The following is a 24639-nucleotide window of genomic DNA, read 5'->3' on the forward strand; positions in this document are numbered from 1 at the left end:
CATCTTGTTAGCACAGAAATGAATTATGCCCTCTTAACATCTACAAGACAATTTGACATGCACTGAATGTGACTTATAGAGTATAGCTAAGAGGGGTAGAGAAGATGGGCTATGTAACAGGAGTCAACATTCCTATTTCAGAGGTTGTTTATCTGTGACTACGATCTGCAGAACATGTACTGTGCTGTCTAATGTGTCCAAAATGTAGGAAGCCAGGCAATTTTTAAATTATATTTGCATCATGTTCTTCCAAAACTTTGTGGAGTCCGGCTAAGAAGTACTGATCTTGGCCGAATGGGGCTTTGAACAGGGATATCTCCACTCCTTCCAACGTTCTACCCAATGCCTCATACCAGGTCTCCCTCTTGTATATTTTTGAATCGTGCTGGTAAGTATCTATTACACATGTGCCAGGAGGGAGGAAGAGTGCCTTCACATTCCAATCTCAGTTTTGCAAAGGAGAAATACAGATTAGGGAATTTAGAATGTATCATCAGGAACACATCCTCCTGCCAAATGCTATACAGAGCACAGCAGTGACTGATGAACAGAACAGTTAAATGTAGATATGACAAGTGGGAATGTGCAAAAACTTGCAGGGGAGATTTCACTTCCTCCTCTCCCTCTCTTTCCTCTTTCCTTTCCCAGAAAGCCCTCCTAGCCTCTCCCTTTTCCCTGCCTTCTTCCCTCTTCCCCACCCATCAGCAGAACTACCTTTATCTGCCCCCCTCGCTACGGTTTCCCTCCTTCCCTGCTCCCGGCAGCTTCTACCCGAGAAAACTACGGCCCACTTGCGCATTGCTGGTCGCTGGGCCGGTCCCAGTTGCACAGTGGGAAACCTGCAAAAACTTGTGAGGACCTCACCTTCCCTCATATCACTTTCCCTTCACTACTACTTCCTGCCACCTTTCTCCACAATGGGGACCCAAAGCCGCTTATATCATTCTCCTTCCCTACATTTTATTCTCAGAACAAGTCTTGTTGTCTACCAGAAAAAAATATCCCCAGGTGCTATAGTTCAAACTATGTGTTGGAGCCAATCAGCTTGTGAGCTACTGGACTGGGGGGGGGGGAGGTCCCCTTTGACCACCAAAAAGCCATGCTGGGGATTCATGGGCCCTGCACGGAGAAAGAGGCAGGTGCGACGGGGTCTACAGCAAGGAAGGAAATTAGATGCGATCGAGAGGAAGAACTGGCTGAATCTAACCCCGTGTGCTTTGCCGAATTCTATGACTTTCTTCCACTTTTCTTAAAACCAAAAGCTGCCCAGTTGTGTTGCGTCCATACAGACAGAACACCGAAATCAGCAACTAAAGTAACGTTTTGGGATCTGGCTTTATTTTGCCACTCCATGTTACCTTGCTGGATTTTTTTTTAAAAAAGCACGATGTGTCTACATTCAGTTGGTTTTAAATTGGGGGGGACGACGACGACGAGTACAATTTAGATAGGCTGCATTTGAAGTATGTTTTATAGGGCTATTTTTTTTCTTGTAGCCTGTTTTCAATGTGACGGTGTGATCACCCTTGGCCAGGCCTCAGACCGGAAGGGCAGAGGGGAGTTCCAGCAGCCTGGCCCTCCTCTTGCCGGCTTCTCAGGAGTCCTGACCCTTCAGCATTCTGGCCTCGCACGCCTTTCCCCACCCCTTTCATCCACTCGCCCCCATGGCTCAGGCTGCACCACCACCTGGCCCAAGGTGCAGCCCCATCTCCACAGTCCCTTCCCTGGGCCTCTACAAGCCAGTGGCTGGGCATCTGGCCCAAGGCCCTTCCCTGGCCTGGCCTGGCCTGGGTGCCTGTGCTCTTCCTGGCCTCACCCAACACTTCCCTGAGAGCCTCCAAGTGCTACAGGGTTGAGGCTTAGCGCAGTGGGGGCTCAACGGGAGCCAGCCAATGACACCATCCACCAGCGCAGCTTCTCCTGCAGTCAGCGAGAGCTGCCGGCCAGCCTGTTGCTTCCAGCCACCAACCCCAGCATCAAAAGACATTCCTGTCCCAAAAGCAGGGCTGCAGGGCGATAAAAGGGGGAGAGGCGCCAGGGCTGCTCCATGTGGCTGGTGTCCTATGGGACACCAGGGGGAGGGTCGACTGCCATGAGTCCAGGCCAGTTCCTGGACAGCAAGAGTTCACGTTAAAGATTTACACGTCCTTTTATGTAATTGTTCTACTGTCTGTCTGCAGTACAGTAATGCAATGGATACCTGTAATACAGTATTTCACCAACAGAAAAACATAATCATTTAAAAAATATTTATTAGCTAGTGGTTGAGACTGTCAACTCTAGCTGGCATCTAGTATGCAAGGATCATGACTGCAACCCCCACCCCAGTCTGCAATATGTACTTACTAGATTGTCAAAGACCACCAACCCAATTACTCCTCAATATGAGGATAATAACCAAGAGTCGTATTTGTATTTGGACTGCAGTATTTAGAAGTTTATTTTTCATACTCAGTAAGACTTGAACACACATGCAGCCGCTTTATACTGAATCAGACCCCTGGCCCACCAAGGTCAGTATTGACTCAGACTGGCAGTGGCTCTCCAGGGTCTCAGGCAGAGAGGTCTTTCACATCCCCTCCTATTACCTGGTCCTTTTAATGGGAGATGCCAGGGATTGAACCTGGGGCCTTCTGCATGTAAAGCAGAGGCTCTTCCACTGAGCCATCATAACCCTCCTATGACAGCAGAAGCATTGCCTGTAAAGGAACTGTCAGTCTGGTACTTCATGTCTATGGCTGCAGAAAGGCTGCTCACTTCACCTCTAGTGTTTTTCAGGCCAAAAACCTCCCTTCAGTGTGCATTCCCCCCCACCCCAGTTGCATCTGTCTATCTTTCCCCTCACAAGATGAAAAAGCAAAAACCAGCCTGGTGAAGGCAATTTCGTGCAGAAGTGGGGAAATGGAAGCACACAGCACCACCTAAACACTGCTCTGGCAAGGTACAAAAGGTAGTGCCCTTCCTTAGTACATCAGTCTCCTCCTCCAATAACGGAACAGAAGTCATGCAGCAGGGGCCCTCACCTGAAAACAAATGCAGTACTTAAAACCCTGGTCAGAATTAATAACTGGCTGAAACAGAAGGGCTTAAGCACACCTAAATCAGTGTTGGACTGTGGCTGCTGTTTATGAAACCTCATCTTTTTAATTAAAAAATCTATTTATAAATGAACATTAGCACAGACTCTATGATACTCCAGACTCTACAATACTCCAGAATGGAAGCTGCAAATTGACTTGATTATATGTTTTGACTCGATTATGTTCTATGTATGCAACTAAAAACAATTCATCTCCATTGCAGCAACCACCACCACCACACAAAAAGGAAGGAAGGATGATCAGTATGCAGAAACAGAGCTGATTAAACCATTCTTCTATAAATTCCGTTACTAAAGGCAAAGCTGTGATGGGGGGGGACTACTGCTTTCCCCTCTTACAATCTCTTCTAGGCCCTCGATTTCGACAATGCCAAAACGTTAACTATCACAGGCAAAACAGCCAATTCTTCAATTCTGATCTCTTCTCTCATATTGTTCAACAATTAACACCCCTAAAAGGGAATCCAAAAAGTAAATCTTGTTCAAGCCAAGAACAAAATAGCTTTACTATCAAAACAGATTTCAATATTCCAGAATCAAAATGCAATTTCTGAGAGCAAAGCAGAATAACCTTACTCTTACCAGGAAGCACATCTTGCAAAAAGGTAGAGGAATTCCAGTTCTTGTCATTCATGACTTCAGATTCCCAAATGCTTAGAAATTTAGAACTTTTCCAGTCTGGAGTATTCCCAAAACAACTTGGGTAGATATGATCTTGGAGTGATGTACTGAGGGCTTGATACTTGTTTGCATGATTCTGGACCAGTGCCTAAGACAAGAGTATTTTCTAATTAACATTCTTCTTATTTGCATCTGCTCAAAATCACTAGTCGTATTCAAGGAAAACTTTGCGATGGAAGAAGACTTCAAAAGTTTGTTGAGCAGAATGGTAGGACACGTGCTACAGCCATCTGGGTCAACAAGAAGTAGTTAATAATATAACTTCTTCATACGCCTTCCTCAGGGCTCTGTCAATCACAATGAGTGGCAACAAGCACAGAAGAGACCCACTACCCAGGATGTCAGTGGACTTTATTTCCCTACAAACAAATCTAACAAGAGCACCTGTGGTAAATCACAAAATAAAAATACATTTGCTGACATCTGGCCCCCACCTAACTGTGATTCTTGGGAAAATCCTGGGATGAATACTCCAAAATAATCCATAGAAATTGAGCTGCTCTAAGTCCTGGTGGCTACAACTATGCGCCGCTATCTTCTATGGCTTCAGTATCACAAGCAGGCATTTCTGCTCCTTTGTCCCAGAGGCCTTTGGTGCAGCTTAAACTGCTCTGGGTCCCTCATTCGAGAGAAAAGTGGGATATAAATTAATTAAACAAATCAATCTTTCAGACTGACACATCTTCTGTATCCATTTTACGTATTTACAAGCTGCAGGCTTGGGGCTTTTATAGTTTCTAATTGCTGGCATTGCAACTTATAGGACACATCTCTTAAGAATATGATTTGGATATATCCAGTTATTCAGTCTTTTGGTGAGCAGGTCATATTAATTTTGTATTAGAATATCCATTGGTTCTTGAAGATGTTTATGTACTTCTAAATTATTTGCCTGTTTCCTAGAGTTTAACTGATGGTCAACGAAAACAGACCCTCAGTGATCTACTTCAGCTAAAAGTCTTATATCACAGCATTGCACAGACAAATGCCCACCGCCCGTAACTCAACAGATTAAGAAACTTACTGCTTTATCAACATTTGAATGACTAGCATACAGATGACAACTCTGTATGGATTTATTTTTAGATATTTGAAGACTTTTCATAGAAGCCTACATGTAGACCGGCCACTGCTATTGTTGCATTCGTTGTTGCTTATTTTGAAATAAACCATTAAAAAAAGAATGCCACCAAAATATAAAGAGGCTATATTGTGATATCTTGGCAGCTAATTTTGTCAGCTGCTAGACAACCCTCAACCAATACTGCCCATGATTCCAACCTTCAGTTAGAATCAATGCAGGGAAGGGAAAGAGAGAGAGAGAATTTTTAAAATGTAGGAGAAAGAAAAGGTAAAGCTGGAGGCGGAGAACAAAAAAGGTAAAAAGGAAAAGCTGAAAATGGGAGAGGGAAATAGAAAAAGATGGCCAGACAGATTTGGGGGTGGGGGGCAATTACAGAGGCTACCAGGGTGAGAAACAGGCAGGTGGGTGTGAGAGAACGGAAGGGGAGGGGCTTCTGGGGAGAAGGTGGGGGACGAGATTTAAGGATGGGAGAGAATGGGAGAGGTAAAGAGGAATAGTGAGAGGTAGAAAGGAAGTAGGAAAATCCCCTCCCCTGGCAAGTCCTCAAAGATCCCCCACTTGTATAATACTATTTTTACAAGAAAAAATGTATTAGACCCTGCCATTGGCGCACACTGTCATTTCAAGACATTTTACTTAACATATTTTTTACAGACAAATGAGACAGCGCATTCCTACTCTTTAGTACTACAAGTAATTTGGCTGAGTTTGAAGTTCATTTCTTTAAGAGACAGACAGGCATTCTTGCTTGCAGCTTCCTAGACTGTCTCCTCTGGAACATTTCACCTCTTTCATTCCATTTGTACAGTTTTCCTTCTATTGTTTATTTCTCAAAATCGAACAACCCCAACAAAATTCCTGTAAACAGGAATTAGGTTTAGAAAAACACTTATTTTTAATCAAACTATCACAATAGTCAGTATCCACACGGGAAACATAATTAACAAATATATCACCTCGCATGCTAAATTCCTGAATTTTCCAATATAGAGCTGTTTGTAATTCAGCCTGTCTATATGATCACGAAGTCTGCAAAATATATGTCCTGGCAAACCAGAAGGCATTTTTGACAGAATATTTGCAAGGAGAAAATCAAACCTTCGCAATCTTACATAATATAATCTTAACACAAAATTAATGTTATTAAAATATAATTCTGTAATTGCATTTTAATTGATAAGTTTCACGTGCTTTTTCGTTTGTTTTTAATAGTTACAGCAACTATTTTTTTAGACCTGTGAAGTACCTGCTCTGGTCATGAATTCTGTCTTGCTGACTAACATTTGATAACATTCGCTGAGAGAGCATGTCAAATTTTTTTAACTGATCAAATGCAGTTGTTCAGAAATTGTTTCCTGGAAATCTGTGGACAACTGCTGTATAGACTTACCTTACTCTGTGAAGAGGAGGATGCTGTATATAATGAGGGATGGATTAGTGGAGGCGGTAAATGAGGCAGAGTATGCAAGGGTGTTTGTCCATGGATGTGAGGATAAAGGTGAAGAGCAGGATGGGCAGAATTTTCTGGGATCCTAAACTGATGCCCAGCAGGAAGACATCTTGTTTCAGCATCAGACGCTTCCTGTTTACAGGCATGGCATTCACAACAAATTGAACCTTGATCAGCCTACAAACAATTTAAAAAAAGAACAGTGTGCAACTCTAATCATACAGGGGAAAAATGAAACATTTCTTTAACTTTACAAGAAGTTGCTTCAGTGGTTTTTAAAATGGTATCAGAATGTGCCATTCTTACAAAAATAAGCTCAAAGCCATATTAATTTTATACGAGTTACTGCCCTATCTTTAAACTATTTTTCTGGTAGGGTTGCAGAGTAGTCACTGGTATTTATGTGACTTCGGATATTTACAGGACATCAAATTTCAAGACCATGCCATAATAAAAAAGGAAAGAAATACGTATATGTATACCCAATTTTCAAACTACCTTTTCCAGTAAATAGTAAAGAAAGCCATAAGAAATAAAGTAGGCCCCCGCCCCATAGAGCTTACTTTAAATGTTAACAGGAATTGAAGGACGGTTTACTGCTTATTGTTAAAGCAGCAACGACAACTTGTGGGGTTAGCTGGTGGGATATTTACATTTCAAACTAATAAACAGTATTACATCAAATGGTAAAGTCCCTTCCAAAAATAGGAAGCACCTGCCAGAATCAGAAGGTGAAGCCAGACATATGGATGCGGGAATTCACGAGAATGTCTCCAGCAAAGACTCAAGCAACAAGAAACAATAGCAAACTCTGTCTAAATGATGGTTCTGCAGTCGCTGGTAGAGAAGGTAGGGTTCAGCACATCTCCTAGCTTTAAACTATAGGGTCTGTGTGTTACATGACAGAAATAATTATGTTTTCCATACTTGTAATATTCACACAGATTACTGTTGAAATCAGCTATAAATAACTGAAGTTCAGTCAGCCCAAGAATGGGTCTGTAAGTTCTTATTCATTGCTAATCAGGAACTGAACACAATTACATATGTATCTGAAAATAAGGATGGTTAACTAGTGGTCCACAGGACAGCTCCCCCCACAAATTCATTTGGCCCCCCACAATCCTACCCAATTAAAATCAAATTATGGTTAAACATCTACCAACAATTTCACTCAAGGAAAACAAAAACTTTAACAGTAAAAAAAACCCAGCTACTCGGCATTCTAATATGACATTTTTATTCTGGATTTTCTGCTGTGCATTCAAGAGTGTGTGCGTACAGAAAGAGAGAGTGGTGTAACACTGTGCATGTTATTTATAATGCTCTTGCTGTTTTACGAAGTAATGGAAACAAAAAACATCTGCTGATTTTGACAGAGAAGGAAAAAACAGAGCATGGGTAACAAGGGATGTGACAAAATGAAGCTACATGGATTTAGCTAAACCTTGACAAGGTTACTTAAGCATAAAATACAGATTTGAAGGACCAGAGAACTAGGCATTATGTGGGTATTCTGGGAGGGAGATGCTGGTATAAAGGTCCAAAATCTTGCCAGGAGAGTGGGCGAAGTCATTTAAATGAGGAAGAGAGCTATCTCCCAGTGACTGAAAACAGTGGAGCTGAAGGATTGAATGGCAAGCAAGGAATTCTCAGGAATGGAGTGCAAAGGGCTAGGGAAAGCCAAGGCCAGTGGACAGCTTAGAAGTGAAAGGGCTTGTGCTGGGTATAAGAGAGGGCAGAAACCCCATGCAGGGATATAAAGTAATGGTTTCACATGTCTGAATGGACAGCAGTGATTCAGTTAGATGTGACAATGGGAGGCCAGAGGAAGAAGACAGCTGCAGCATGGGATGGACTCTTGCAGCACAGAAAGCAGTAAGGCATGGCACTGGATTGAGTAAATGTAGTATAAGAAAAGGAGAAAACAGAGGTAAAATCATTCTTGCAAACGGGAGAGCGTTTCCCAATTGGTTTGTGTTTTAGAAACCTCTATCCTCATGCCATGCCAGTGGATGATTCCCACGGTAAGATAGTAATACTCCTCTGAAGAAGTTCCAATACCAGGTTAACCCAGTCAGGTGAGCTGCGTCTATGACAGAAATTTTTGGACTGAGAGGAAGACTATAAATTAGACAAATGAAATGGGTGCCAAGTTACAGGTGCCACCATTTGGCATTATAAAATAAGTGATTTAAACCCTCTCCAAGCAACCTTTTAATTAAGACTGGATGGCACATTATGATGATCATACTAAAAACGGGAACCATTGGAGGGGCGGGTCCAATGAAGCTGAAGCCTAACAAAGCCCCCATTTCCCACATCAAATCTGTAAGAACATGTGGAAGAATATAGTTTTAAATTTTATTTACAATAGTCCTCGGAACCAAATCAGGTGTACCTGCTGAGTGGCATATGATGGCAAAGGACTGTCACTTTTGGCTTCCCTTTCCCTTAGCACATTTCTGCCAAGCATTAAATCACCCTCCAGGGTTCTCGGTAGTTCGCTACCATTTTCAGCATCTGCTTCTTCAGCTTCATCTTCTGATGAACTGCTACTAGTACTGTTTCCCTGGAGAGACTGCTAAACATTTTAAAGGCAAAAGATACTTTTCAGATTCCGAAGGAATGCATCTGACAAATGTATGAAACATACTTGAAAATAACGGTACCTCATACTTCAATGTCATGTTCTCAGTTCCACCATTCAGTTCACTGTGGATTCCATCAACATTTCTGACAACATCCGTGTGATCAAAGTTATTAAAGGAGTAAATATCAGTAAGTTTTGCTGATAGTGGTGCAACGTCCTCATCTTCACTATTACTGTGAAGAAAAAGCCTTATTTCTATCAAACGCTCCATCACACATACAGCAGAAACAGAGTTAAAATATATAATTCCCATTACTTCACAGCTGGGAAATTTCATCTAGAAACAAGGCTGTTACTATAATTTAAACTTTTCTTACAACAACTGGAACTTCTTAAAAGAAATACTGGATTTGAAATGTTCAATAAGAAATTTGTTGACAGGTTTAACATTTATTAATTTGAGATCAAAAACTGTACCATAAAAGGAAAGATAAGTAATCTGATATAGAGCAATAAATTGCTAGAAAGAACGGACGATAAAAATGCCACAAGCAAGGGTATTAAAGATGCCAGCACAAAGTACAATATGGACATGAAAGGAAGCATCTTTGCACTGCACTACTGGTAGCCTTATTCTCAAGACAGATTGTTCAGATACGCAATTTTAAATGTGGATGTTCTTTTGGATTCCAATATACTTCTTTTAACTTATTTAAAAGGAACAGTAAGACAAGAGTCATTAGTGTACATGATAAGAATGTTTCATAAAGAGTCAAATCCATACTGAGAGCCAGCATGGTGGATTGGTTACAGTTTCAGACTAGGATCTGGGAGACTCAGGTGCAAATCCCACTCTACCATGGGCCAGTCACAATCCCACTCTACCATGGGCCAGTCACAGACTCTCAGCCTAACCTACCTCACAGCGTTTTTGTGAGGATAATCGGAGGAGAGGAGAAACCTGCTTTGGGTCCTCATTGTAGAGAATGGTGGGGTGTAAAAATTAAAATCCATGAACAGCCACAACTTTCACTGGATCAGCAGTGAAATTTTACAGTGTTTCAAATTCAACTTTAAAAACACTGTTCTGTGCCCCTACCTGCAGAAATAAGGTGGGTGGTAACTAGAGACAGGGCATTTCAAGCGGCAGTACTTTCCCTCTGTTAATGCCCTCGCCTTTTCCTCCTCATTTCTCTCTTTCGCATCCCTTATCAATTGGCAGAATGAGGAGTTTTAGTGTTCAAAAAGGAGGCCAGCCGCTTTAGCATTAACAGAAAGAAATTGGGAGGTGGGAGAGAAGATAAAATAAGAAATTCCCACAAGTACGTTAATATAGCTCTAGAGCTAGATGAGCAACTTGCCACTGACTTCATCCTGAACCACAGCAGGTAAAGTGAACATGAGTGATATAATGTGAGTATTCTTCGTGTCCAAGCCGAATGGGAGGGTGACGTGGTGGGTGGAAATTGGAACTGCTCCCTCAAGCATAATTTCACCACTCCCTCTGCCCAATTCCAGAATACTTTAACCTGTTACACAATCTGCTCCTTTCAAGATGCAATTATGATCAGAAAAAGTATTTTTCTTTCAAACCTTCCCTGCCCTGAGAGTACTTTGGCTGCAAATTGATTGGAGCCTTTAAAATCTTGTAACGTTCTAGATTGGTGAGGGGGAAAATATGGTCATGAACGAACAAAGGAAAAACAGTGTTGCTTACCTGTAACTGTTGTTCATCTAGGTCTTCTGTGCAGGCACACATGGGACTGCGCACGCACAGGCCTGCCGACTTCGGAGATTGTTAAAGCTCAAAACCACTAGGGGGCGCCCTTGCCTCTCAGTGCGCCTGCACAGCCGTCTTTCCCGCCGAAAACGGCCTCTAAGAGGCGGGGCGCCCCTGACGTACCCTCAGTCCTCTTTCGCCGCCGCACTACAAGGTAAGTACCAAGAGAATTAGCGGGGAAGGAGGGAGGGTGTGTGTGCCTGCACGGAAGACCTAGATAAACAACAGTTACAGGTAAGCAACACTGTTTTTCATCTACAGTCTTCCTGTGCAGTCCCACATGGGAGATTACAAAGCTTAAATACCTGGGTGGAGGTAACGAAGGCTCATCACAGGAAGATTGATTGTAGGACTGCTGTACCCACTATCGGCTCCTTCCTGTCTAGGACGTCCAAGGCGTAGTGCCTGACAAACGTGTCTGCCGAGGCCCACGTCGCTGCTTTACAGATGTCCTGCAGTGGGACGCCTCTCAGAAGAGCTGCGGACAACGCTTGAGACCTAGTGGAATGAGCATGCACTTCCAACGGACAAGGTAAATTAGCAGTTTTATAACACAACATAATAATAGCCTGGACCACCCAGCAAGCCAATGTCTGAGAGCTAGCCTTTCCCCCCTTATTTGGCCCTGCGAAGCATAAAAAAAGGTGGGAATCCCCCCTAAAGGGTCATACACGGTCCAAATAAAAGAGAAGAGCCCTATGGACATCTAAAGTGTGGAGGGCCCTCTCTGTCTCGGAGATGTGATCTTTGAAAAATACCAGTAGGGAGATCTCCTGAGAAAGGTGGAATTTAGGCACTACCTTAGGTAAAAATTCCACCTTGGCTCTAAGGACTACCTTCTCTGGGTGGATTTTTAGATAAGGGGGTTCACAGGACAACGCTGCCAATTCCCCCACTCTCCTAGCTGAAGTAACAGCTACCAGGAACGCAACTTTAAATGTAAGAAAGTTCAAAGGACAAGCAGCCAAAGGCTCAAAGGGCTTCGAGAGGAGCCTAGTCAAAACCAGGGGTAAAGACCACTGAGGAACTAACACCCTGACAGGGAGAAATAAGTTATTCAATCCTTTCAAAAATATCTTTGAAGTGTAATGAGAGAACACTGTTCTGCGATCCACTGGGGGGTGAAAGGCAGAAATAGCTGCCAAGTAGACTTTAACAGATGAGTTAGATAAACCCGTTTGCTTGAGTCCCCATAGAAAGTCAAGGATTTCTGAAAGGGAAGAAGTCAAAGGGTCCAACTCCCTTCCCTAACACCAAACAGTAAACCTGTTCCACTTTAGGGAATAGGACTGTCGAGCAGACAAGCGCCGGGCATTTTCTAGCACATGCATTACTCCCTCGGAGAAACCCCATCCTGAAGGATCAGCCAGGCTGTCAGTTTGAGTGTGTGTACTCTGTGGTGGAACACCTCTTTCCACGACAGCAGATCCGGACGTATCGGGAAGCAATGCATCCACTTGTGGAGTCTCAGGAGCATGTGAAACCAAGGCTGTCACTATCAGAATGGCCGACGTTTTGTCCATCTGAATCTTGCAGAGAAGCCTGGCTAACAGAGGAAACGGAGGGAACAGATAGTGGAGACGGTTGGACCACTCTAGTTGAAATGCATCCCCAAGAGACTCGAGGCCGACTTCTCCTCTGGAAGAATAACGGGGAGTCTTGTGGTTTTCCTCCAACGCAAAAAGGTCTAAGTCTGGAAACCCCCACTCTGTAAAGACAGGACGTAGATACAAGTCTTGAAGGGACCGCTCATGGTTGTCCCCCTGCAGCCTACTAAGATGATCTGCCACAGTGTTATCTACACCCAGGATATGGACTGCTAAAAGCCACAGAGAGTGGTCTATTGCCCAATTCCAAATTTTCACTACCTCTTTACATAATGCCATGGATATCATACCCCCGTTTATTTAAGTAAAACATCGTGGTCATATTATCCATCAAAATTTGGTCTGTCTTCTTCCAAACCGTATCTGAAAAGGAGACTAGGGCATAGAATACAGCTCTCAACTCCAGAAGATTAATGTGCTCCTCACATTCCGTTTCATCCCACATGTCATGGGCATAAGACCCTTCACAATGAGCACCCCAACCTAGCGTGGACGCATCCGCTGTAACTGAAACCTCAGGTTGCCTATATCCAAATTTGACACCTTTATAAAGGTTCAAGTCCTCGATCCACCAATCTAGAGATAGAAGGACCCTCCGAGGGACACTAAATCTCTTATTTTGGGAGTCCCTTTCTGGAGAAAAGGCTGCAGTAAACCAGAGTTGAAGTGGACGCATCCGAAGCCTAGCCAGTGGGATCACAGCTGTAATGGAAGCCATGTATCCTAGTAACACCTGAATAAGCTTAGCTGATTGAAACCTGCATCTCTTGAATTTCATAATCAGCACTTTAATCTTTTGTGCCCTGTCTATGGGCAGGAAACCGACATCCCGTATTCCATCAATCACAGCCCCTATGAACTGGGTAACTCTAGAGGGGGACAGTTTCGATTTCTTTTGGTTGACAAATAGGCCCAATTTTAGACAAATGGACAGAATAGTGGAAATTTGCCTATCCACATCAATTGACAACTGCCCAACTATCAGCCAGTCATCAAGGTAAGGAAATATACAACAACCTTGTGTTCTAAGAAAGGCAATAACCACTGCTATGCATTTAGTAAACACCCTAGGGGCAGTGGATAACCCAAAGGGGAGTACACGGTACTGGAAGATATGAGTACCATAAGTGAAACGGAGGAACTTTTTATGGTCTGGAAAAACAGAGATGTGAAAGTACGCATCTTTGAGGTCTATGACCACAAACCAACATTGGGGGGTATCAAGGCAAGGACTATCTGTAAAGTGGTCATCTTAAATTTACGGACTCGTACAAACTTGTTCAGTTCACAAAGATCTAGAATAGGGCGGAGTCCTCCATCCTTCTTTTCTACTACAAAAAGGTTAGAATAGAAACCAAGAGGAGGGGAAGTATCTAAGACCTCCTCAATTGCCCCTTTCTCCAATAGAGCCGATAGCTCAGACACTACCCCAGATAGAGTACTCTGGGATGAAAATGTAGGGAGCCAGAGACCAGGCCACTGTAAGAACTCAATTTTATATCCAATTTTAACTACTTGCAAAACCCACACATTGGAAGTAATATGGCACCACTCAGAGAAAAAGGTAGACAGCCTGTCCCCAAACAGTGGGTCAGGTCCGTGTAATTGTCAGAATTGCTTCTGAGAGTGTGCCAGATCTTTGGTCTGCTGCTGGTGAGCTCCCTGTTTGTTCTTATTGCCCTGTCTCATCCTCGAAAAGGATGATTGTGGGCTTTGATACTGCCTTTGTGGTTAGTAGCTATACCCATGATAGGGATATTGAGTTTGATTAGGTGCCTGATGCTGGTGAAGAACACCATAGGAATGTGCTGTGAGCCTATCTTTGCACTTCTTTGACAAATAGTCATCCGTTTTCTCTGAGAACAGGGTCTGTCCCTCAAAGGGAAGATCTTCAACCTTGTTCCTGGCTTCAGCCGGTAGAGCAGTCGTTCTCAACCACATGAATCTGCAGATGACAAGCGCCGAAAGCAGGGCTCTGGCTGAAGTATCTGCCATATTCCTGCTCACATTGATTTGATGGTGGGACAAACGGACCGCTTCCTCTTGAATGACCCTGAGAAAGATCTTCTGGTCGTCTGGTAATTGTGGAACAAACACTGCCACCTTATTCCACAGCAATAACTGATAAGCAGCCATCATTGCTGCATAGTTGGCAATCTTGATGCCAAAGGCTGCAGATCTATAGACCTTTCTGCCCAAGGAATCGACCTTCCTGCTCTCCTTGTCTGAAGGAACCGACAGGGATCCTTGTTTCAGTTTCGCTTGCATGTCCTCCGTCACTAGTGAGGATGGGGGAGGATGTAAAGACAGAAATGGGCACATCCACAAAGCCTTCGATCACTGGAAAGGCTACAGTTTCAGTATCTTGTCTGTTGAACGCGGTTCTGTAGAAGCCACTTCGATTTCAAGCGCCTTCGCCATATGTTGAAGGAGTTTGTTGTAAGCGCAGAAATCATCTGTCGGAGATGCCTTCTCCGACAGTCCAATTACCCTATCAGGTGAATTTGAAGGTGGGAATTCATATGACCTTTCATAACGAGTGCAGTCATCATATTCAGTGTCGGAAATCTAGGGGTCCTTCTGGATCCCTCAGAAGAGCAAGCTCATACCGAGGGGGACCTGGAGCGGTCCTTGGTTCCGCGATCAGAGAAATACGAACCTCTCCTGTAATATCAGTGTGAGGTAGAGCCCATTAGGGAATGGTGATGTCTGGAGTAAGGGCTATCTCTCTCCCAATAATATGGGCTTTCTCTTTGTCGTACATGACCCCCCCTCTTTATGGGAAGAGCATGATGACCAGGAACCATGGAAGGGAGATCTAGCTGTCCCTGATGGCGTCGGGGGCTTCTCAATCAGAAAGACATCCTGTTCCCCAGAACCCTTCGATCTGGGAGTGTCTCGAGGGGAGATTTGGTCCCCAGAGCCCTGACGTCGCTTTTCGGGTGGTTCGGATCTAGTCTCGACCCGCTGTTCCACTGATGGTTGTGGAGAAATAACGCTCTCCAGGACCTGCTTATCACTTTTAGAGGATTGATGTTTCTTTTTCTTTTTCTTCTCTAGGTTAGCACCTGATGGTTCCGAAGATTTCGTCAGATCCGAAGGTTTCCGAGCCGATGAATTACCAGTTTGACTCCGATGATCCGATGCGGCTCCACTCCGAGGAGTTCTAGGTTCTGACAGCCCTGGAGTCACGGAACCATCCAGTCTGGTGGGTGGTTCCGAAGCCGGTCTCGAGTCCAAAGGGGTCAGATCCGATGAGGTATGTGCGGTCGGTTCCAAGGAGCTCCGAACCGGCATGTTCATGTCTGATAGTCGGGGCTCAGTATGGGTCGGAGAAGGGCAAGAGCGAGGTGTCTTAGCTCCAGAGGGCCTGGGTATCAGCAGGGTAGTTGATCCTTGCAGAGAGGATTTCTCTGTTATAGGGGGATCGGTCGCCGCCATGGTGCGCTGCCACAAGGAGACTTGCAGTCTACCCACCCGCTCTGCTCTGGCCTTCGGGGTGAAGGTGCGACAGTGTTTACAGGCCTGTATGTTGTGGGTCTCCCCAAGCAATACAGGCAGTTGGAGTGGCTGTCGGATTTAGTCATCTTCCTATCAGACGAAATACATCTTTTGAATAGGGCTTTCTCTGACATTCTTACAGATTAAGAAGATCTCTCGGAAGAAGGAACTCCTCTGGGTCTGAAGAAGTAGAGTGAGCAAGAACCTCTCAAGTTGGCAGCAAAAGAGGGACTGAGGGTACGTCGGAGGCACCCCGCCTCTTAGAGGCTGTTTTCAGTGGGAAAGACGGCTGCGCAGGTGCACTGAGAGGCAAGGGAGCCCCTAGTGGTTTTGAGCTTTAAAAATCTCCAAAGTCGGCAGGCATGCGCATGCACAGTCCCATGTGGGACTGCACAGGAAGACTGTAGATGAACTTTAACTCCCTTCTCTATGATACTAAAAAGCCATTAGTAAGTCAAGTTCTCCTCTCCCTCTGTTCCTTCTACTTTTTTATTTTATACCTGAGTATCCTCAAAATCCCACAATTCATGCCCTTTTAGGGCTCACTGGAGGCAGGGGAATAATCTTTTAAAATGTACAACACCGGTATTTTGCTGTGTATCTGGGAAATCCAGAGATGGTCTCGTCTAGCTTTGCAGTAAATGCTACAAATATTTATTAAATGATAATCTTCAAGTCATCATCAGTTTTAAAATACATAATTTTTTTATACCTGGGATATAAAGATCCTTAATTTTCTTCAAGTACTTTTATACTTTCATTTTCTTTGCCTTTTTACGTGCAATTCTACATGTTGCATCAAAGGCTGTTGCCAGATTTCTTTCCTGGGCCTCCACATGACTTTGTCACAACAAGCAGGAAACTGACCAGAGAGGGGGGGCCTGTGTAGGGCTCGGAAGCCCCACTGCAGATGCAGAGCTTCTCTGTATTGTCCTATAGCGCATGGTCCCAAAACTTTTAAGTTCGCTATAACCGAAATGTTAATAAAGATTGCACTTACAAAGCTGGATCAGAACCATTATCTGTCAGAATGAGTCTCGGTCTCTCTGCCTGCTGTACCGTAAAAGGGGAACTGGAACCTGACCCTGAGCTTCCAGATGACATGCTAGGAAGGGGGATTTCAGATAGATAATCTGGACCAGAATCAATCTGCAGTGTTAGCTGGTTACTGTGGATGTCTTCTGTAACTGGCGTGTCCATGATTCCACACATCAGAATATGAGAAAGGCTGCAGTCATCACAAGTACATCTGTTCACGAGTTAAAAATACAACATTATTAGCATTCTGGGTCTCATTCAATTCCATTCAAACATACTGGCTGCTATCCAGCCACAGTAAGAGGTAGGCACAAGTCACATGGAGCAATCAATAGCCAAATTCATCCCCATTCACATCAACTACCTATCCAGCAAGATCAGCAGGGATCAGATAAGTAGGCAAGATGCAGACTGAGAGATGCACCCAGGTATGCAGCAGCACTGGCAAATCATGCTGAAGGCTACTTACGGGTACTGATCTCTTGCAATGGATCAAGGCAATTGGTTTATGCTATTTACTATCATCTGTTACCCAAAACACCAATATTATGAATAGTTAAAAGTAGTAATTAAAAAGTTACAAACTCACCTGCGCCTATAATTGCAATTGGGACAATCAGAAATACTCAGTCGTGATGAAAACAGATGTCTCATCGTGTCTGTGAAGTTAGCTTCTCCAGCTAGTGCTTTCTTGCCATTTAACTAGAATTTGCAAGGGAATACACAAATAAGCAGTGAGAATGATTTCTGGTATTGTTAACGGTGAAATCCTGAACAGAGTTACTCCAGTCTAGGCCCCATTGAAATCAATAGGCTTAGACTGGAGTAACTCTGCTTAGGATTTCACTGTAATTTTGGTATTTTAATTTGTTGACAAAGTTATAGAAAAAGTATTTCTCCCTGAAAAGTAAAATTCCAAGATAAAGGAGATTAACAACGTGATAAAATAGTTTGCTCAGATAAAAACTATTTATGCATAACTGCAGTTAGAAACAGAGCTGCTCCCCACCCCAACATGCAGTTGCACAGGCTCACTAATTTTCCTTGCTTATTGGATGAGTTTGAATCGTCTTCGAAAAGAATCAAATCCATTACCCATGCTGAATTCAGCTCTAAAGACTGACCCAATATTTTCAGTTTTGTATGTGAAGCCTCTTTGCTTTGTGGCTAAAACTGAGACTGTGTGATTATTTATTTATTTATGTTATTTATAGTCTGCCTTTCTCACTAAGTCTCAAGGCAGATTATAAAGAATAAGTCAATACGATCAATGACCAGGACATCCAGTAAACAACAAAATAGGGTAAGGATAGCAGAAATGTGAAAACAAACAGAAATCCAATACAGAGCTAGAAAACAATGTAGAAACAAAACAAGCAGAAATCCGATACTGTGTTGGGGGGGGGGGGGATGCTAAAACACAACATAAGCAGATTGGTATGACAGATTAAACAGATGCAGAACTGTCAAGTAGAAGAATATTTACAGCAACAGACAGTACTCAGTAGTACAGTCTACGGAACCTACCCTAATAGAACCAATGCATCTCTCTGAACCATTTCCTTACAGCACAGTCCTATTACCAACGTAAGGAAGTTCTCCTGAATAATTTGGCTCTGCACAGTTTGCAGAAAGAGTGTGCGCTTTCGTACCTCATCGAACAGGCCATTCCATAACATGGAGGCAACAGTTCAGAATGCACATGAATGGGCAGTTGTTGATTTTGCCCATTTGCACAGTGGCATCTGCAGAAGGCCCTGCTCAGAGGACTGAAGCCTAGGGCATAGGGGAAGAGGCAGTCCCGTTGTTATGAGGGCCCAAGGCCACGAAGGGCTTTGTATGTGTAACCAAAATCTTAAAACTGAGCCCGGTAACTGATGGGTAGTCAATGAAGTGGCTGCAGAATGGGAGTAACATGCACACGCCGCCTAGCTCTTGATAAAAATCAAGCTGCAGCATTCTGCACCAACAGGAGTCTCTGAGTTGAGTTTGAAGGGACTCCTATGCAAAGGACATTACAGCCGTCAAGTTTCAATGTTACCATACCACGGATTCAAGTAGCCAGACGGGCTGTGTCCAGGCAGGGGGCCTTCTTCCAGGCTAGATCAGTTTTTATTTATTTACCTTCTCATTATCTCTAGCCGTCAGAACTGCGTTCTAGTCCATGAAAGTTTATGCAATAGTCAATATACTAATCTTTAAAATATCATACTTATCTTTTTTTTCCAAGTTAGTTCTTTGACTAGGTTAGTTCACTACTGTTTGTTTTTTCAAGAAGCAGTAATTATTTCTCTTTTAGAATGAAAAAGACTGAAACAATGGCTGAATCCACACGCCCTTGGAGCGTCCCGGTGTTGCACTAAATGTTCGCTAAACACCCGGAAGTATAGCATTTTTCTAGCGCGATTTCTGAATTGCGCTAGAAAGACGCTATACTTCCGGGTATTTAGCAAACATTTAGCGCAACGTCAGGACACTCTGAGGGTGTGTGGATTTGTCCAAGTTTTTCACTTGCAGTTTGTTCCTAGGTTCCTTGCTCCAATCTGAAAATTGGATTTTTTTAGGACTTCATTTGAGAAAATACCTCTGCTAGCGTTGAAACTTAAAGGGGATGAATGGGTCCAGGGAATAAGGTTGCTTTTTAACCTTTTTCCGTGCTAAAATTCACCAACCCCAAGCTGCTTTTACCATGGGTGGAAGTAGCCTAGAGTGGTAAATTTCAGCAAACTGCCCAAGGGGTAAAAGGTTAAGAAGCCACTTAACTCACCTTTAAAGGCAGAGCTATACATAGCCCGCTCCCCAGTTTCTGTCAGTGAGACTGCTGTTGGTTCCTCCACATCCCCCCCCCTAGAAATGTTTTTGGGGGGCCAGGGGTAAGTTGGGACCGTCATCCAGAGCTATTTTATGATTGAACTGTACGTTATTAATGATTTTAACGTAAATTTTCACTTACATTAATTTCATTTATGTCAAGTTTTAATATTGTTGTATCCACTCTGAGCCTGTTCATAGGGAGAGGGCACTAAAACTCAAATAAATCAAATAAATCAAATCACTTAAATTTAATAAGGCTATTTTTCCAAATTAAGGACATTTATTATTGCAGCTCAACACCATGATCCTGTGCATCTTTACTTGAATTAAACGTGGGTAAGCATGCATAAGAGCCCCGTGGCGCAGAGTAGTAAGTGGCAGTACTGCAGCCCAAGCTCTGCTCGCAACCTGAGTTCAATCCTGGCAGAAGCCAGGTTCAGATAGCCGGCCCAAGGATGACTCAGCCTTCCATCCTTCCGAGGTCGGTAAAATGAGTACCCAGTTTCCTGGGGGTAAAGTGTACATGACTGGGGAAGGCAATGGCAAACCACCCCGTAAAAAGTCTGCCAAGAAAACGTCGTGATGCAACGTCCCCCCATGGGTCAGTAATGACTTGGTGCTTGCACAGGGGACTACCTTTGCCTTTAAGCATGCATAGGATCAAAGCTGCACGGGTCAGTTTGAGCACATAGGATTTTTAAAAAAATGATCACCTTTGGCCTTTGGGAGGAAGAAAGTGAGCGTTACTTCTTCAAGTTACTTCAAGGTCAATTTTCCCCTCTATTGCTTTTATCATTTCTTCATCAGCTAAGCCAAGGACAACTATTTTATACCTATTATTTTTAAAGAGTATGCCATAAAGAAACTTTTAAAAATATTTAAACAGCTTTTTAAAAAATCAAATTCACATACTGGGCAGGGTTAAAATATGTGTTGTCAACGTAGACTTGTTTGTAAGGCTATTCTCTCATATTAAACACTAAAAAGATTGACAGCTGTTGGGGTGGAATGAGGCCGCAGCAGCGGATGGCCCTTGCGTCCCTTCCAAGCGATCTGGTCTCACATTGTGGGGAATGGGATGCTAAACTAGATGGAACACTGATCTGTTCCTCTGGTCTGTGCCAGAAGAACTCTTGTTAGCTCTTACTAGTGCACCAAAGGTAGGCAAGCTCCAACCAGGATCAAATTCCAGGTGCAAAACGCTGTATTACACAGGTCTTCTCATTAAGCATTAGCAAGTATAAAAGCATCTGATACAAGAGTGAACTTCTACACACATCGTACAATAAGAGAGGGAGGAAATGAGCAAAGGATCAAGCTCTGTCTGTGATGTTTCTTCCACTTCCTCAGTTACTATTACCCATATGCTTCTATGGGTTCACCACTAACACTTACACTCCACATACATATATACCCCTTCATCTGAACCCCAGGAGGGTGGTTGGATACAGCAACGGACAAGGGACATTTCTCCCACTCATGTAATTCATGCAGTCTGGAGATACACATACATTAAGATTCAAGTCTACCAGCAGAGCCCATTATTTCAAAACGCTCATCAAAATATTGGCATTGCTGAGGCAGGTGCCTCTGGGATGTTGCTCTATTATACATTTGGGTTTCTTCTTTTGGACACCACCTTATTTGGATCAATTTTAGGTTGTCTCATCCTTGTGCAGAGCATGTTGGAAAGTATGCAGAAGACCACTGGGGGCTGAAACTGTACACATATCAGCCAACAGAAGCCAAATTGGAGAATATTTTGTATTGTTGACTGAGGGTAACATTATTCTACCTACTAACTAGTATTTCTTAAACCAACTCATCTATCCTAACAGTACACAAGAAGTCACAGGAACACAGGTACTGCAAATACTGTAAGAAACCATCATGATAACCAACCGTTTTCTCTTCAGCCCATCCTCCACTCCTGCAAAGAACACAATACAATTCAGGAAAGCTGTAGCCCCTCCAGGGGTATGCACCAAAGAGAAATTTGTTTGAACCAGATCAAAATCCCTGAAATCTAGGTAACTTTCTCTAATCCAGTTCAGCAAGATTATAGAATCCAGCCCTCATGCCATATGGAGAAAAGTAACCAGGTGGCTGGGAGACATTTTCAAACAAACTCCGCCAAATCTGCAGGGAACCTGCTCCTGACTGTCTTCTAACCAACCCCCCGCCCCCAAATTTCAGGATGATTGGACCTCAAAGGCCAATTCTATGGGCCCCTGAACAAGTTGCCCCCAGCCACTCTTCATTGTTTTCTATGGTTGGAAAATTTCCAAGCCAGCTCTCAGGTAAAAACGTACAAGGGCAAGGTAGCCACTGGCCAAAGACACAGTTCCAAGTGCAAGAGAAAGCCCAACAGAACGAAACTGAAGCAAGGGACCCTCCACCAAGAGCCCAAGTGCCCTGTGAACCCAGTCACTCTCCATTGTCTGTATCTGCCCAGTTTTGATCAGGCATCTGATGAAGAGAACTTGATTCTCGAAAGCTTATGCTATAATAAAATTGGTTAGTCTTAAAGGTGCTACTGGACTCTTTTTGATTTTGCTACCACAGACTAACACGGCTAACTCCTCTGGATCTATGACCATGGAAAGCACCGCATTCAGCCGAATGGAGAGGAAATCCATCAACCTCATGAAGAAACTGGCACAGATACAAACAGACATCATCTTTCTTTCTAAATGCAAAAGACTGGACATTCTACCCAAGGGACTTCGTGTGAGGAATCCATTGAAATCCACTTACTACACAGACTACAGTGAGAAACTATGCAACACCTTATCCAGGAAACTCTTAATTCACCTCATTGGACTGATGTACAGCAAGCAACAATGGATCAAGCAAGAGGTCTCTGAACTAGACTCTTCCATGAAGTGCACCCCCTCTGCACAGACCGGTAACTGGGAGATGTTTGCCACAACCAGAGAAACTATTTATTGTAATCTATTCACTGAATTACAGAACAAGGAAGAGAAGAAATTCTCAAAACTCCTGCCTGCAACAGAGAGCAAAAACACTTGGGATCCAAGCAACATCATCAATCTTTCCAGTTACAAGCTGAGCCCAGCAGAGGAATCAGTCCTCTCACGTGGACTATCCTTTTGCCCAGCCAGACCCACACAAACCATACAACTTTGTGGAGACCTGGAGGCCTATTTTAGACGCCTAAGACTGAAAGAATTCTTCAACTACTCTGCTGGACAAAACGACGAACAAAACACTGAACAGACACCATCACAGCAGCCCCCACCCCACCAACCCAGCAATACACAATCATCGTTACAAAACTCCAGAAAAAGAATTCCACATGGACACCCCCTGAGGGCCGTAACTCCTCATTGGACTTTTACATTGAATGCTTCCGTAGACGTGCTCAGGCTGAGATAATTGACAAACAACAACACCTAAAGCAGAACCTCAGCCGTGGAGAAAGAGAGGCCATAAACAGCCTCCAAAATAATTCTGGCATCGTAATCAAGGAAGCTGACAAAGGCGGAGCAGTTGTCATCATGGATAAACAAAATTATATACAAGAAGCAGAAAGACAACTCTCCAACACAACATTCTATAAAATACTACCTTCTGACCCCACTGAACAATACAAAAGGGAACTCAATAAAATATTAAAAACACTCCCCATGGACATACAAGAATGCGGACACACCCCAGGAACCACGACCAGGAAGATTCTACCTACTACCCAAAATCCACAAAGCGGGTAACCCAGGACGCCCAATTGTTGCAGGAAAATGCACCATCACAGTAGGAGTCTCGGGATACATGGACTCTATCCTCAGGCCCTATGCCACCAGCACACCCAGCTATTTACGGGACACCACTGACTTCCTCAGGAAAATACAATCCATTGACAACCTATCAGATGACACCATCCTAGCAACCATGGATGTGGAGGCCTTGTACACCAATATCCCACATGCAGATGGATTGCAAGCCATACGGAATATTATCCCGGACAAAACCACAGCAAACCTCGCCACTGAACTTTGTCACTTCGTATTCAGTCACAATTACTTCGAATTTGGTGACAACTTATATCTACAGGTTAATGGCACAGCCATGGGCACACGCATGGCACCACAATATGCTAACATATTCATGGCGGACTTAGAGCAACGCTTCCTCAGCTCCCATCCACTGGAACCACTACTATACTTAAGATTCCTGGATGACATCTTCATCATTTGGACCCATGGGAAGGAAGCCCTTGAGAGATTTCATCAGGACTTCAATAACTTTCACCCTACTATCAACCTAAGCCTGGACCACTCTACACAACAGGTACACTTCCTGGACACCACTGTACAACTACATAATGGACGAATAAATACCACCTTATACCGGAAACCAACAGACCGATACTCATATCTACATGCCTCCAGCTTCCACCCTAAACATACCACTCGGTCTATTGTCTACAGCCAAGCCTTACGTTACAACCGTATCTGCTCCAATGCTCTCGACCGAGACTCACACTTAAGAGATTTACAACAAGCATTTTTGGGACTACAGTACCCACCAAATGAAGTGAAGAAACAAATTAACAGGGCCAGACTAGTACCCAGAAACAGTCTGCTCCAGGACAAACCTAAAGGAACTAACAACAGAACACCACTGGTTGTCACCTATAGCTCCCAGCTCAAACCCATCCAACGTATCATCAGTGAGCTACAACCCATCCTGGAAAATGATACCTCTCTCTCAGAAGCCCTGGGTGGAAGACCTTTCCTTGCCTACAGACAGCCCCCCAATCTTAAACGACTTCTCACTTACAATCATGAATCGGCCAGCAGAGTCACCAGCACAGGTACCAAGCCCTGCAACAGACCCAGATGCCAGCTCTGCCCCTATATCTACCCAGGGAATACAATTACAGGACCCAATGGCATCAACTACACTGTCTCTGGCTCTTACAGCTGCTCATCCTCCAATCTGATATATGCCCTCATGTGCCAACAATG

General features: G+C 43.7%; 1 protein-coding gene across 6 annotated transcripts in view; it reads right to left on the reverse strand.

Moving 5' to 3' along the window:
• Nucleotides 1–24639, reverse strand: part of FAM193A (family with sequence similarity 193 member A) — a 77504-nt gene that overhangs the window by 29691 nt on the left and 23174 nt on the right. For 4 of the 6 annotated variants that reach the window (XM_054984618.1, XM_054984621.1, XM_054984617.1 and 1 more), the window contains 6 exons: nucleotides 17424–17536; nucleotides 16797–17045; nucleotides 8988–9141; nucleotides 8717–8899; nucleotides 6256–6492; nucleotides 3683–3869 (listed from right to left, as the gene is read on the reverse strand). In XM_054984618.1, the coding sequence (XP_054840593.1) occupies nucleotides 3683–3869; nucleotides 6256–6492; nucleotides 8717–8899; nucleotides 8988–9141; nucleotides 16797–17045; nucleotides 17424–17536 (1123 nt within the window). Of the gene's footprint in view, nucleotides 1–3682; nucleotides 3870–6255; nucleotides 6493–8716; nucleotides 8900–8987; nucleotides 9142–10625; nucleotides 10836–10993; nucleotides 12161–16796; nucleotides 17046–17423; nucleotides 17537–24639 lie in introns of those variants that run through there. The other 2 variants (XM_054984622.1, XM_054984620.1) reach the window with 2 other exon arrangements.

Source organism: Eublepharis macularius, chromosome 7 (genome assembly GCF_028583425.1).
Source record: "Eublepharis macularius isolate TG4126 chromosome 7, MPM_Emac_v1.0, whole genome shotgun sequence".
Classification (NCBI taxonomy): Eukaryota; Metazoa; Chordata; class Lepidosauria; order Squamata; family Eublepharidae; genus Eublepharis; species Eublepharis macularius.